The sequence below is a fragment of the Cydia amplana genome, chromosome 10 (genome assembly GCF_948474715.1).
Source record: "Cydia amplana chromosome 10, ilCydAmpl1.1, whole genome shotgun sequence".
NCBI classification, from domain to species: Eukaryota; Metazoa; Arthropoda; class Insecta; order Lepidoptera; family Tortricidae; genus Cydia; species Cydia amplana.
The window spans coordinates 7,706,253-7,720,870 of NC_086078.1; the positions used below are offsets into that span (position 1 = coordinate 7,706,253).

General features: G+C 38.1%; 2 protein-coding genes across 2 annotated transcripts in view; both read right to left on the reverse strand.

The window, feature by feature from the left end:
* Window positions 1–547: 547 nt before the first annotated feature.
* LOC134651677 (Kv channel-interacting protein 4) overlaps window positions 548–14,618 on the reverse strand; it is a 159,317-nt gene continuing 145,246 nt past the window's right edge. Inside the window, exons 5-7 of the mRNA XM_063506776.1 lie at window positions 2,422–2,495; window positions 1,754–1,966; window positions 548–1,020 (exon numbers count right to left, since the gene is read on the reverse strand). Coding sequence (XP_063362846.1) covers window positions 910–1,020; window positions 1,754–1,966; window positions 2,422–2,495 — 398 coding nt within the window. The 3' untranslated portion in view covers window positions 548–909. The remainder of the gene's footprint in view (window positions 1,021–1,753; window positions 1,967–2,421; window positions 2,496–14,618) is intronic.
* Window positions 5,098–7,110, reverse strand: LOC134651464 (small ubiquitin-related modifier 3). The gene is made up of 3 exons (XM_063506574.1): window positions 6,943–7,110; window positions 6,665–6,781; window positions 5,098–5,615 (listed from the first exon to the last, which is right to left on the reverse strand). The coding sequence occupies exons 1-3, from the start codon at window positions 6,958–6,960 to the stop codon at window positions 5,478–5,480; spliced, it is 273 nt and encodes a 90-aa protein (XP_063362644.1). The 5' UTR covers window positions 6,961–7,110; the 3' UTR covers window positions 5,098–5,477.

Genomic DNA, 14,618 nt, shown 5'->3' on the forward strand with positions numbered 1-14,618 from the left:
TAGGTATTGACGGACTAGGTACATTATTATTGAAATCTACATGTATTATAAGATAAGATGCGAATCTTGAATTCTTGTGGAAAGGTAGGTACGATAAGATCCATTTTATGAAATTGGCAATTGTATCTAGAAACATAGGTAGGTAATATGCTTGTAATTGGCAACCAGATCACTGTAACTTTATCAGGGACATATTGCCAGTTTTGTAAAAAGAAGGCAAGGATAAAAGCCAAGTTCCTAAAGATTTAAATAGCATGTAATACTTATTAGTTTTCCCGAAAAATAGTTTTCTACAGAAGAACGTGATAGTAATAAGAATTAGTAATCTTAGGTATGTCTGTACCATATATGCAAGACGAACAATGGCCAGCTTTCTAAGGCAATTCACAAGTGGCATCAATTACTGGTCCTTTAATTTAACGGTGGTTATAGTTTCAATATTGAAAATATAAAACCGGCGGGAAATTAAAGCACCTATAGCCTCAATTCTTAAACATCACATACCTACAATAGATCTAACTAGCTAATAGGTACCTTAATTAAAACATTGAGGGACAAGGTTTATTGAGGCTTTCCGCGCGCCTTACATACATCAAATGACTGAATACTTATGATCACAGCCAGAACAGTAATTAAAGACAAAAAGCGGATCCAAGAACTGTTACGCAAGTACCAATAGGTAAGTAAGGATATTTCGCGTACCAGAGCTTAAATAATGCGTTAACGCAGTTTGTTGATGGCAACGCATCAGCTTCGGCAATCCTTAAAAGCCGCGTCGCCCTTAGAAATTGAAGGATTATTTTCAAAGAAGCCCTAAGCCCCGAGTAGCAATGGGGCACTCAAAGGCCTTTGTCACGGGGCGGCGCGGCGGCGCGCGGCGTTGGAGGCGCCCGCGCCGTCAGCAGGATGTCAGAAGGTGCTGTCGAACACGCCCATGGAGCGCGAGATGTCTTCGTCGCGCACGCAGCAGTCCAAGAATTCGTCCAATGTCACGACACCGTCGCGGTTTAGATCCATTTTCTGTAAAATGTTATCACGGTGGGGTATAAGACTATTTTGTCACATCTGTGATCGTTTTATAATAAAGCCTTTAGGTATAAGTTCGTTTTTTTTAGCATTAGAAATAAGGTAAACAATCTTGATGTGTCATTTAATTGAAAAACACATTTTAAAAATAAGTTACGACAAATATATTCTTCTGCTTTCATAAGTAATAGTTACTGATTTTTAAAAAGCGTTTTTCAATTAAAAGACATGCCAAGATCGCTTACCTTCTTTCAAGTTCTTCTAATGCTAAAAAAACGAACTATAGAGACGTCGCCAAAGGGGGCGGATTCCCCGGATTAACCCTTTGTACGCTTAAACACGGATCCGTGCGTGAGAATTTAAATCTATTGTTTTAAATGTCAAGGTCACTTTTTCAATGATCAAATTTGACAGGCCGCATACGAGGGGTTAATAATAAAAATGGTAGTCAAATGTAACCACTAAAAAACGTTTACATTCGGTACCTAATTTTATTTCAATGTAGTAATAGGTACTTTGGATAAGGATATATTATTCACAATAATCCATTATTGGGGATTCATTACTGGAACTTGACTGTCCATAATTGGACAATTGGAAAAAAAAAAGATAATTAGTATAGGTACCTATGTGTTTTGCCATATTAGTCATATATGTTACTATTTCAACTCTCGTAATTGGCGGCCATAAGACAAAAATCGCGATAAATGAAATAATTAGAACCCACCTGAAACAGTCTCTCCACCTTCTGCTGTACCACTTCGTCCTCTACCGAGGGGTCCACCACCCGGCCCATCAGATCGTAGATGGCCGTCACTATGTCGGTCATCTCCTCTTTAGTGATGCAGCCGTCACCGTTAATGTCGTATAGGGAGAACGTCCATCGCAACTTCTCTTCTAAACTACCTCTTGACAGCACCGATAGGCCCGTCACAAACTCCTGTAATTGTAAAAAGCAATGTAGGTAGTTATAGTCTGGAAAATCAATTTGTCAGTAGAACTACTTATGCGTCAAAAATGTTCTATAGGAGTTCGTCTTATTGCGCTCATTCACCGCTAACTACGGTCGTAGGACTCGTAGAGGCAAAACGACGTGACGTGATTAAAGCTGAAAGGGTTAAAAAACTTTCCACCCTTTTCTAGTGACCAATTGGTCTGCCAGACCATATCTCAGCATCTAACGGCAGTCGCTGCCGTAAAAAGTTAGTGACGTCCATATAGAAGTTAAGGAAGCACTTAACTCACCAAACCTTGATGTAACATGTGGCTAAATTTGAAACTAACGGTAATTCATAGTAACGTGGCGAATGTCACATAGATAGTGGCGCCAGTTTAACCGCAGTAGTTAAGTTCGCAGAACTAATAAACAAGCTATTTTTCTGACCGGAAACTTACCTCAAAACTTAACAAGCCACTTCTGTCTTGGTCCAGCGTGTTGAAAACGTAGTGAGCGTACTGTGCCGTGTTAGCTGAAAAAAGAAAGAAATCTTACAATAAATCTATACAATCACAAAACTGTTAAGACAGCTTAAATTTTTTTGGTGATTCTTTAAACCGTATAAGAAGTATATTTGATGGTATCGATTAGATAGGTACCTATACTTTATAATCAACAGATACCTAACTAAAAAAAGCGGCCAAGTGCGAGTCGGACTCGCTCATGAAGGGTTCCGTATTTAGGCGATTTATGACGCATAAAAAAAAAACTACTTACTAGATCTCGTTCAAACCAATTTTCGGTGGAAGTTTACATGGTAATGTACATCATATATTTTTTTTAGTTTTATCATTCTCTTATTTTAGAAGTTACAGGGGGGGGGACACACATTTTACCACTTTGGAAGTGTCTCTCGCGCAAACTATTTAGTTTAGAAAAAAATGATATTAGAAACCTCAATATCATTTTTCAAGACCTATCCATAGATACCCCACACGTATGGGTTCGATGAAAAAAAAATTTTTGAGTTTCAGTTCGAAGTATGGGGAACCCCAAAAATTTATTGTTTTATTTCTATTTTTGTGTGAAAATCTTAATGCGGTTTACAGAATACATCTACTTACCAAGTTTCAACAGTATAGTTCTTATAGTTTCGGAGAAAAGTGGCTGTGACATACGGACGGACAGACAGACGGACAGACGGACAGACGGACAGACAGACAGACATGACGAATCTATAAGGGTTCCGTTTTTTGCCATTTGGCTACGGAACCCTAATAAAGTCAAACGGGGTGCATAGGGACGTCTGTCACGTTTTGTCCCTATTCACTCCAGGGTACCTACTTTGTCGTAGTACATAACATAATACTTACGAGTTGGCTAAGCTAAAATGGAATATCAAAGACTTATGTAACTCCGAGAATTTGAAACAAACAACACTCTACCTTTGGTTTATATTGAAGCTTTTTCTTTTACAATAGGTAGGTATACAATTCTAGTTTATTTGTACATTTCGTCCACATTTTATGAGATTAGCTGATTCCACCGTGTTACCATAATAACATTAAAATGTATTAAAACAGAAACATTTTGGTAACCCAATATAAAATAGAATATTTTAACACTGATTTAAACTTTCACGATTTTTACACATTATTAAATTATACAACGGGACTTAATCGCGTTTTAAGATTTACCTCCGACGTTTCGAGGACGGCGTTGTCCCCGTGGTCTCGGAGAACTTAAAACTTAGATACGTTGTTTATTTTAAGTTCTAAACTATGTAAATTTTCTGCAGTTACCCATATCCCACTATTTCTTACCTTATGTTGATCGGACTTTAACAGTAAAGGTTCCGTGCTATCCGCGGATACAATAAACAAACCGATGTCACACAGCAGCAGCAGCACCTAGGATTTTGGAAATTTTGAGAATGAAGGATGCCCCCTTCATAAATCTTCTTACCCATCTCAGTAATGAGAAGATGGTTAGTAATACCTAAAAGCTGTAACGGCTATAATAATGACATCAGACCACCTGGGTTGTGTTGTAGCTTGTTTCAATGTTGGCGTGTGTGTGACATTTAAAAATACGCGTACCTACTCAGACCTTGATTGTACTTACTGCCATGACAACTAGCTGTTGTTTCTGAAGCTGTGGTTACACTACAGCGTCATCGATGTAAATAGTTCAAAGGGGTTGGCCGGTCGAAGTATTTTACAGATGGCGCCAGCATAGATTTTATCTTTGAATCCTACTAATAGTCAATGGTTTTTTTTGGAACTTGATGACCAACAAAACTAGATACAAAACCAACTAAAACTAGAAACAGGTAAAACCTATGCTGGCGCCATCGATAAAAACCTTTGACAGTTGCCAACCCCATGGTATAATTTCATTTTTACCACACCAACTGGTAAAGGGTCTCTTGATTGTTCAAAAACGGATAGCAAAGTTACATTTTATTCACATGTGAGGCAAAGTAAATCAAATGCAAATTTTTAGTGGTTTGCTGGTAGAATTGACTTTTAAGTGATTGATATTTTACAGTCCATGTCTTCTTCAGGTTGGTGTGCTGAAATTTCATTTTATTATGCAATTCATTGCTCAAGACCACGCCCAGGATGACGGCTAGTTGGTACTTGTACTACTTGTTTTGATGACTCATCTAATGCGTCATTACTTATGGCCTCTCCAAACGTGACGTGACGTGTAATCGCATGCGATTTGCAATAACGTCTGTAGAAGTCTCTAGTTTTTTTTATCATTTGTCACAATCGACGGACGTGCAACTTGCGGAAAATACAAAAACTTGGGATGTATTCTATTCGGAAATACCAAAAGAAATGAAGTCATTATGTATTTTGGAAACGGAATAATATTTCGTTTCTCACGTCATTCCATGTCGAAATGTTGGATAGTCTGTTCGGAAAGAGAGGTCGTGGAATGTATTGGGCCCCATACATTCCACGACTCTTCTCTTTCCGCACAGACTCTACTGGTAATACTCTAGTTCTAATAGTATAGCTGCGTCTCTTATCACTCACAATATCTATATTGAGTGCAATTTTGTTCAGATTATAGACTCCATTTATTACATTGGTAAACAGTTGGTACTAAATAAAACACTAAAACAAATTCTTACATTTACTTTATTTCAAATAGGTTATAGACCTGATACTTGTTATGGACACAAATCCAATAAATTACACATACAGAACTCCTTGACGCTTTAGTGCCTTGCAATCAAAAAATATTGGCCTATTAAGTAGAGACAAACTAAAACTTATCACATGGAATATCGAAGTTACCTACCATTGGTTTACCTTATCCATCTTAATTAAAGCGATAACTTCGCAGACAATCCCGCACAAAAAGTTCGGTAAAAGAATTGTGTAATACGAAATTTTCGTCGTGACAAATGATGTTATTTAAAAATAAACTTAATGTTAGGTTTGAGAAGGTTACACCGTGACGTTCTTCCGACGGAGATGGAAAGTCCTTAAGTAGCTAATTACACTAGGCTCCCGCCAGTCTGCTGCTGATAAACCTCTATTGTGTCGCCCTCCTCCATCTCCAGTGACGTTGGTGTGTCGTTCTCGTTGATTGGCTGCCCGTCAAATCTGAACCGCACCACTTGCATTGATAATCCCTGTAAAAAAATAGATTTTGGATTATAGAAATTATTAAATTAAGATTTTACAAAAGGTAGAACCTATGCATCATTATAAAAGGGAACACTAAGATAGCATACCCATGACAATTTGTGTTATTCAATTTAATTCTAACTGAACTTAACCCCTCGAACGCCCGTGTCAGAAATTTGCTACATACTGAATGAATAACCTTGAAATTGTAAATTAAAGTTCTAATTGTCTGTGACGTATATGGGACTTGTCTTGTCCCATATACGCCTTGGCGTTCGAAGGGTTAAAGGAAGGGCTGCCTGAACCTGGACCTGCATTTTTCCCCGGACGTGTTATAAGTGCGGAATAAGGTGTTACCTCACATAAAGTGTCCAGGTTTTTGAAAACCACCCCAGACGGCCTCGAAACTAGGCCAAATCCGGGGAAATCTGGACAGATGGCAGCCCTAGTTAAAGGTAATTGTGTACCCAATTGATTTGTCAGTTAGGAACTTAAAAATTACCAGATATTGGCCTGGGCATTTTTGTATTACAATAGCAACAACCATGTGGGTTCTAACACAACTATTCATTAGCTAATAGGTGTATCAAGATAATCGCTGAGTATGTATCATAGAAATAGCATTTAATCAATGGAAGCATAACCTATGACTCGCATAAGCCTTTACAGCAAAGGCACATTGTTTATATAGCTTTGCCATTATTCTTAAATTTATTGTTCTAGTTTCTAGTACTTAAAACCTGTGTGAAATTGTCCTGCAATATTTATTTATACCAAGAATACTATTAAGAGGAAGATCATGCTAAATAAAGATGTTTTCAACAGTATTCTACATCAATTCTATTAATATGGTGATCACAATACAAGTAAAATGAGCATCAGGATATGATTATTAAACGTATAGTTTAATATTGAGGTAAAGTAAGGTTAAAGTTCACTGTAAGCTGGCTGTGAGACCTTAAACCTTTCTAGGAATCATGAAATATGTATGTTTGCAGTTTCAACTTTGACGCTTACGAGTATAATAAAAGATTATAGTAATTATTGTACTTACTGCTCTATCACAGTAGGCATTCATCAACTTCCTCAGGGGAGTGTGTTTTTTGATTTTGAACTGGACAATAGCATTATCCTGACCTAGCACTTTCAAGTTGATGTGTTCGCTTTCTCCCTGAAAACGATAAAATGAGACGCATTAAATAATTGAAATGGTTTTTCTAGATAACAATTCGTGGGAAATGTTGAGATAACCACATTTTACGGAGAACGCCATGTCGGTGAAATTATGTTATAGCAAGGGGATAATATCTGATAATACAACTGGTTACATACCTTTTTCTCGTCAGCCATTTTAAGATTCAAGTATTATTCAAAACTATTGACACTAAACAGAAGAATGCAAAGCAACTTCAAAGATTATAGCACAATAGACGCACTACTGACAGATTTTCCGATCCGGTGGCGTGGTGGCAATGGCGGCGGAGTGGCTTGGAAAGGACACAGTGCTGCCAACACATGCGCAGTAATAACGGCGCAAATGGCGGGCAAAATAGTCGCGACCCGGTACAGTGTAAAAAAATGTTGAATGTCGATATTGATAAACATATAAATAAAATAAAATTAGGTACTTTACTTTATTACAATATTTTTTAACGGTTATTATATGCATATAGGGGTGACCCTATATTTATATAGGGGTCTAAAAATCTGCAAGTCATGTGTTTTTTAAATTTTTTTCTATACCTACACATATTTTTTTCCTTATATTACACAATTTAAAATCATCGGCAAAAAATTGCATGTTAATAATAGTAAATTTAAGGATTTTTTTATATTGATTATTATAATAAATTTATACATGTCAAAAAAAGATTAATATAAAATAAAATATTTAAACAAATTAATCTAAAAATAGAAATCATTTCATCATATCCTTTTTTACGGTATGGCCAACCTTAAGCGGAAAATCGATATCCGCGTCTGCTTAGTGATGTGTTCCATCGATACACACCTTGCCCGGAAGTTGATAGGGCTGCGAAAAGTCGATATCAGGTTTACGGTCCGTTTCACAAATGTTACGGTTACGCTTACAATTAGAAAAAAATAATTTCAATGTAATAAAATGTAAACTTCACGATATGATTATCAGACTACGGAAAGTAGATTTCACTGTTTGCGAAAATCGATTCCACACTCGCGTTCGCGGCTTCGCGCCACGTTCGCGCACGAGTGTGGAGGGGGCTTAAAAGAGAAAAATCCCCGCAATTTGCGAATTTCGGTTTTGGCGGTAGGTAGGGCGCACAACTTTTTTGGAAGAATGAGATGGGTGTATGCCTGTATGGTGAGTTGTCGTTAAATGCATTTGTGATAAAACTATCGTCAAACACATCGGTTACACGATAATCTATTTTTGAAAAAATAATGCGTAAAACCTGCCTCACAAAGTCGTAAATTAAAATTTTCGCGCGCATGGAGTTAACGACTTTTGTTCCCGTTTTGCACGGCCGTTCATTCCATTAAGTTAGTGTAGAAATAGATGTAGAGTGTAGTGTAGTGTTGTACAAAAAACCGGGATTTGTGGCCATTGTGCACCGCGCTGATAAGGTTCGACCGATCACCGTTGTAGATAATTCGGGCATGCGATCACTTTTTATTTATTTGGGGGCACGGGAGTGCTCCCGCCAAGACGAGCAAAGCGAAGCGCAAGGGCCCTACCTTTTCTAGCGCTTCGTCGTTTTTGTGAATGTGAACCCTCAACTTGGGTTTACTAAGCAGCTTTTCAAAATGATCTCGAGGCATCTTTATTGTTAAGAGAATAAGAGCGCGTCAAAGTCATTTTGAACACTTCGTCCGCTTATCAACTTCTGCTGCTGACTGTACCTACCTACAGAGCTAATATTTGTATACCAATAGCTTTGCGGCTTTGTTAAACGTTGTGCGTGTAATTAATATATGTTGTTAGAGTTAAGGCGCGTTTTCCGGGCGGCGCGTGAGCGGGTCGTGAGCGTTTTATATGTAAAAAGCGGCGCGCCCCGCCGCCTGTGTGACGAAAGCCCATAGAAAAACATGGTTTACACGTTTACACGGTGTACAAGTAGGTACATATAACGTTTTATAAAATACGTCCTTGTTTTAAATGGAACGATTTCCCACCATCTCCATCGTTTAAGTATACTCGTATAAGATTCCTGCCCCGCATAGCTAAACTCTGGAATGGACCGATACGACCTTTAAACCTTCAGGAAAAGAGCGTATCTACTACTTATCTTAAAGGCCGGCAACGCACTTACAACCCGTCTGCTGTTGCGGGTGTTCGTGGGCGATGGTAAGCGCTTACCATCAGGAGATTGGTCTGCTCGTTTACCTCCTATATCATAAAAAGATCTTCTTTTCGTACTTGTTAGTGCTACTTACTCGTAATACCAAAATTCTCACTTGTAAGTGCGGCGCGATAGACTAGATATGGATTCAGAAAATGTTCTTTTATCGAAAGTACCTATTTCAGATTTTCAGTGCTTGTAATGTTATCTTTCTTACTTAGGTACTCGTAATCAGTTAAAGAGGAATGAACCACTACTTAGTAGCATACGAAGTAAGTACCTACATAGGTAGGCTGGTATGCGTTAATTGTGGTTGTAGATAGCGTCGCATTAGCGAGCTTACAGTTCCATTCTTTTTCGGAAATAATTTTGGAATTTTTGTATGATTTATTACTATTAGGTACTATTTTGTCGTACCAGAACTACTATGAAACCCTTTACATAAAATAAATTAAGTACCTATTAAATACTTAACAAACAAATTTTAAACAGCTCAAGTTATTTTACAATGATACTATTTATTTTAGCTAAAAGTTGAAATAGGAACGTTTAATTTAGTCGCAAAGCTGACTTCCGGGCCAATTATTCCGCCAGCTTAACTTTGGCCCGCCCATTTACTACTGGGTGGTTGCTCAGACTAGACGCGCCTGCCAATTTTACAGAGCAACAAGTGATAATTTAGAGCAAAGTCTCGTTTAACTACCTATTGCGCTTCTGACACTATTAGTAACAATGATACTTTTAGGGTCGGTTGCATCAAACTGTTTGTCATCGTTAAAGAGTTCGCTAAATTTTATTGTATGGAAAGTTTCTTAGTAAACCGCCGCGGCGCGTCGGGTGACGTTGATCAGTCTGTCAAGGGTGGTTGGTGCAACAGGCCTTTAATCTTTTACCAATAATGACGTTACAATTGACAGACTAGGTATTAATTGGAATAATTTAAATTGAATGAATGAACGAAGAAATAACAATATTAAGTAGGATTCAGATGGGTCAATCTTTCGTACAATCTGATTGTGGCGCGGACGCAAAAATGAAATTCGAGGACATTTGCTCGCCAATCTTATTGGTGCAGGGGGCGTACCGCGAAAACGAAATTCGCAAATGGCGGGGATCTTTCTGTTTTACTCTTATTAAGACGTAATTACAGTGACAGAGAAAAATACCCGCAATTGACGAACTTTGATTTTCGCGGTTATAGCCCAGGACGCAAATATACCAATTATCGCAAGCGCAGTCTAGACACAAGTTAGTCCGTTCGGCAGAGTTGACACCACTGATCTCTTCTCCTATAAATCTAAAGTTGGTGATATAATTTTGTACGTGTGGACATTAGATGAGATTAACGCCAATTGTATTTTTTTATCAAATTGTCAATTCGATTGCCCTTTTGGATTGGCCTTATTTACTAATGTTATATTGTGTCTTAAGCCCGAAGCCCGATGTAAGTACACGTCGGAACAACCCTTGTAAATCTATGGCATGCAGTTATTATGCGGTTGCGGTAGAACCTGATTGCATTAAGAGCGCTATTAATTACATTTCGGCGTTGAGCGTGTTTAGGTATTTTACGTGCTGCAGCAGGCCCCGCGAGCCTGACTTGCCCCTTTAACGCAAATGCTGCATCCCGTAGGTAGGCGAAGGTGTACTCGTACATCGCACGAACCTGAAAACGGTCTTCATACCCACACAATAATATTTTCGGTTCGTTGTCATATTAAGAGTATGTTCAAAGCAAAGTTTATCGGAATTATTGTGCTGATATAAATATATTCAGAGTTTTAAGGTATAGCGAAAGCTGCTTTTCTTTTTAAACTTTTGTAATTTGTAACGTGATTCCAATTCAAAGTTTGAAATTTTAAGTAGGAAGGTTGAGCAACTTTGTCTTTTTCTTGGGATTGGATAGGATTTTACTTTATAACATGAGTTAGGTACCTTTATAACTAGTAGGCTGCCAAATTGCCAACGGCAATAGGGTGGGGCTCAACTCAAGCTGAGTAGGAGTAGGTACTGGCTTTGGCAGTCATAAAAAATGAAGCCTGGCGTGTTTGGTTTGGCAGCATTTCCATATAAAATCAAGTCAGGTAGGCTGTATAGGTACCTAATATCCGTTTCATTCTGCCAATGAATGTACGCAGCTTGCTCAGGTCAGCTCGCTGATTTTACTTGAAAAAACCGGCCAAGTGCGAGTCGGACACGCGCACGGAGGGTCCCGCACCATCAACAAAAAATAGAGCACAAGAAAAAAAAACAAGCAAAAAAACGGTCACCCAACCAAGTACTGACCCCGCCCGACGTTGCTTAACTTCGATCAAAAATCACGTTTGTTGTATGGGAACCCCACTTAAATCTTTATTTTATTCTGTTTTTAGTATTTGTTGTTATAGCGGCAACAGAAATACATCATCTGTGAAAATTTCAACTGTCTAGCTATCACGGTTCGTGAGATACAGCCTGGTGGCAGACGGACGGACGGACGGACGGACGGACAGCGGAATCTTAGTAATAGGGTCCCGTTTTTACCCTTTGGGTACGGAACCCTAAAAAGAGCTTCATATGATGGATTGTCAATAAATAATTGTTTATATTTCCACATAATTAGGAATTTCCTTTAGAAGGTACGAATAAGGCAAGTTTCCCTGTTTACATACTTTTAACAATCAAAATAAGTAGGTAAGTACCTACTCAAAATACTAGCGCCCAAATAACCCTACTTAGCATTACAGGTACATTACACAGCACACAAACCTTAAAAAGATTCCCGGCAGTTTCAGCCGGCGGCCTTATTCTCGAATATGCAGATGACGTAGAAAAAAATATACTTATGCTACAAGCCACGCTCCTGACTTTCCTCACTAAAATTCAGCCTGTATTATATGGCCTTCCTTTCATAAGTACGCGAGAGACACTACAAGTGATGTCAAAACAACATGATGGTGAGATTCTAATTCAGTTGGAATATGCCTCCTTTATCGAAAATTATGTACCTACGTATTTGATGGTCAGATTGCCAAACCTTAAGCGTTTAAGTAAGCGGGACACGCGTTTGCAAAGTGGAGCCCCATGCACTAGATAGACTGATGGTTTTAAGATGGAAAGCATAGGAGGACGGCAGCGATCGGTCGTTGGGAGTTCTTGAGGGAGGTCTTTGCCCAAATGTGAATGTTTTCGAATTGATAATTATGATATTCATACCAATGTGAAAATGTTTTAAATAGGACAATTTTATTTACTTAAATAAAAAAATTACATTAAAATCAACTATAGGTACCTACTCTTAAAACAAAACACTACTACTAAATATTAATCTAAACTAACAACTAACAAGTACTAAACCTATCCACCAAACTCGCCCCGCGCCCCTCCAGACGCAAAGGAGCCCATCACGCTCGCCGCGTTGCCACGTTGAACCGCGATGGACAACCTTTGCATGAGGAACGACCCGGAACGAGGATCATGACCACTCTGTCTCAAACGCCTGCCCACTTCCCCAATAAAAGTCCTTGCCTCAGCGCACCAACAGCCAGTGGTTTCCACAGCAAGAGGGACAAACAAGTAGTTCCCCAATACTGCATATTTTTCCCGCTTCCGAGCCGCCGTATTCATACCAATGAATTATTGGTTTAGAACAGGGATGTTACGAATATCCGCATCCGCATCCGCAACCGCGGAACTTCCGCATTATTTTCAACATCCGCATCTGCATCCGCATCCACATAAAATCGATGCGGAGTTTAAGGCGGATGCGGATGTGGAACAGGTCGGTACAGGAACGTCTTAGCATCGGCGTAAGTGCTAGACTGCTAGGTAATTTTAGTCATTAGCCAAAAAACCTAGTAGAAATTAGTAGTCAAGCGTGAGTGGGACTTAATGTACGGAACCCTTGGAACGCGAGTCCGACTCGCGCTTGGCCGGTTTTTTGAAATAAATATTACTAAAATGTAATATTTGACGTTTTATAAGTACCTATCCTGACATCCGCGTCCGCGGATCTCAAAAAATCGGCATCCGCAACATCCCTGGTTTAGAATTCAGAAACTTGTAGGTACTCAGATTTAGGGGTCGTAGCACTGATATTTTTATATTATAGGTACCTACCATTGGTAGTTTCTGAATACAGCCCCTGGCTCCGCTACGTTCTCGAGGGATGCATCTCATTATGACGTCACTAGCGGTTGGCAACGGTGCAGAGAAAGGAATTGTCTTGCGAACTCTCGTGCGGCGAAAAGTGAGGTGATAAAAATGCGGTAAATAATATCGAAATGGAGCTTGAGTGTACTGGATTATTGTCAAAACAAAACACGGGCCATTGTTACACGTACACGAAAACAAGTATGATAGCTGGCTATAAAATTGGATTTTTAAATGAATTCATCCATAAAGTGGCCACGCTATTTTGTTGCTGGGTGTACCGTCTAGGTACCTATAGTGACCTATATACAGGGTGCCATTTGAGTCGTGATCAGTAATATGTTTTTCTAACTCCATAAACAACGAGCAATTTAATGCCCCTATTCTTACTAAAATCAGACAAGATTTTTTTTATTTTTTGTTTATTTTTTGTCATTTATTTTACTTTTATAAGTGGATTTAGGATATTACAACGGCTTATTAAGATATTTAAATTAGTACATTGAATCGCCTCTTTGAATCGGAACTGTCATTGACATCAATTTAGTCATTTGTCCCAGTTAGAAATAAAATTTACTTAATTTTTCATTTGAAATATCTTACAAAGCTGTTTAAATACCACATTGCCACTTGTAAAAGTAAAACAAAAGACAAAAAAAAAACTAAAAAATAAAAAAAATCTTGTCTGATTTTAGTAAGAGTAGAGGCATTAAATTGCTCGTTGTTTATGGAGTTAGAAAAACATATTACTGATCACGACTCAAATGGCACCCTGTATAGTCAAATAAATTGATACCATGTCGCACTCTGTCACAGTGACAATATAATACGTATATGAAATCCCTAGCAGCTTTCATATAGGTAGTTTATCACTGTGACAATCAAATTCCTTGACCGTATATCCTATCCGCGGATCATACACTATTAGTAAGAATGACATTACATTAAGTAATGACACAATAACTAAAGGACAAATGAAGTACATATATGACACAAACTGATATGAATATATCAATGATAAATACTTTAGGTAATACATACAAATTGTTTAAGTTGTTCCCTAGGTATTTAATACAGTTATAAAAAAGACCTTACGGTATTGTGCCACCACCAGGGACTAGGAAATTCGAAAAGCTATAGTTATTTTTTTTTAGATCAAGAAGAGAATTATTTATTAAAGATTAAAACAAGTAGTATATATGTAACAAATAATAAAAAGCCTTAAAATAAAAATTACAAACTAAAACTAAAAACTAAGCTTAAAAACTAAGCCTATGCTATAAATGTTATTAGGGCGCGCCATTTTATAGAAACACCTGTTTAAATTATTTAGGTACCTATCACCCTAGATGCTCGATGAAAAGGAAATATGTAAGTACTTAGACTGCTCGAGCAAGTATCAATATACAGTTATTTAATTTTAACATTTCTCAATATCCCGAGGAAGACTTTGTTGTTTGAAGACGTCACAAACACAATAGACAAAGGACCGTTGCCCGAACTATCAACGTGCGGAAATTAGAACACCCCAGCAATATCTCAAACTGATACCATATT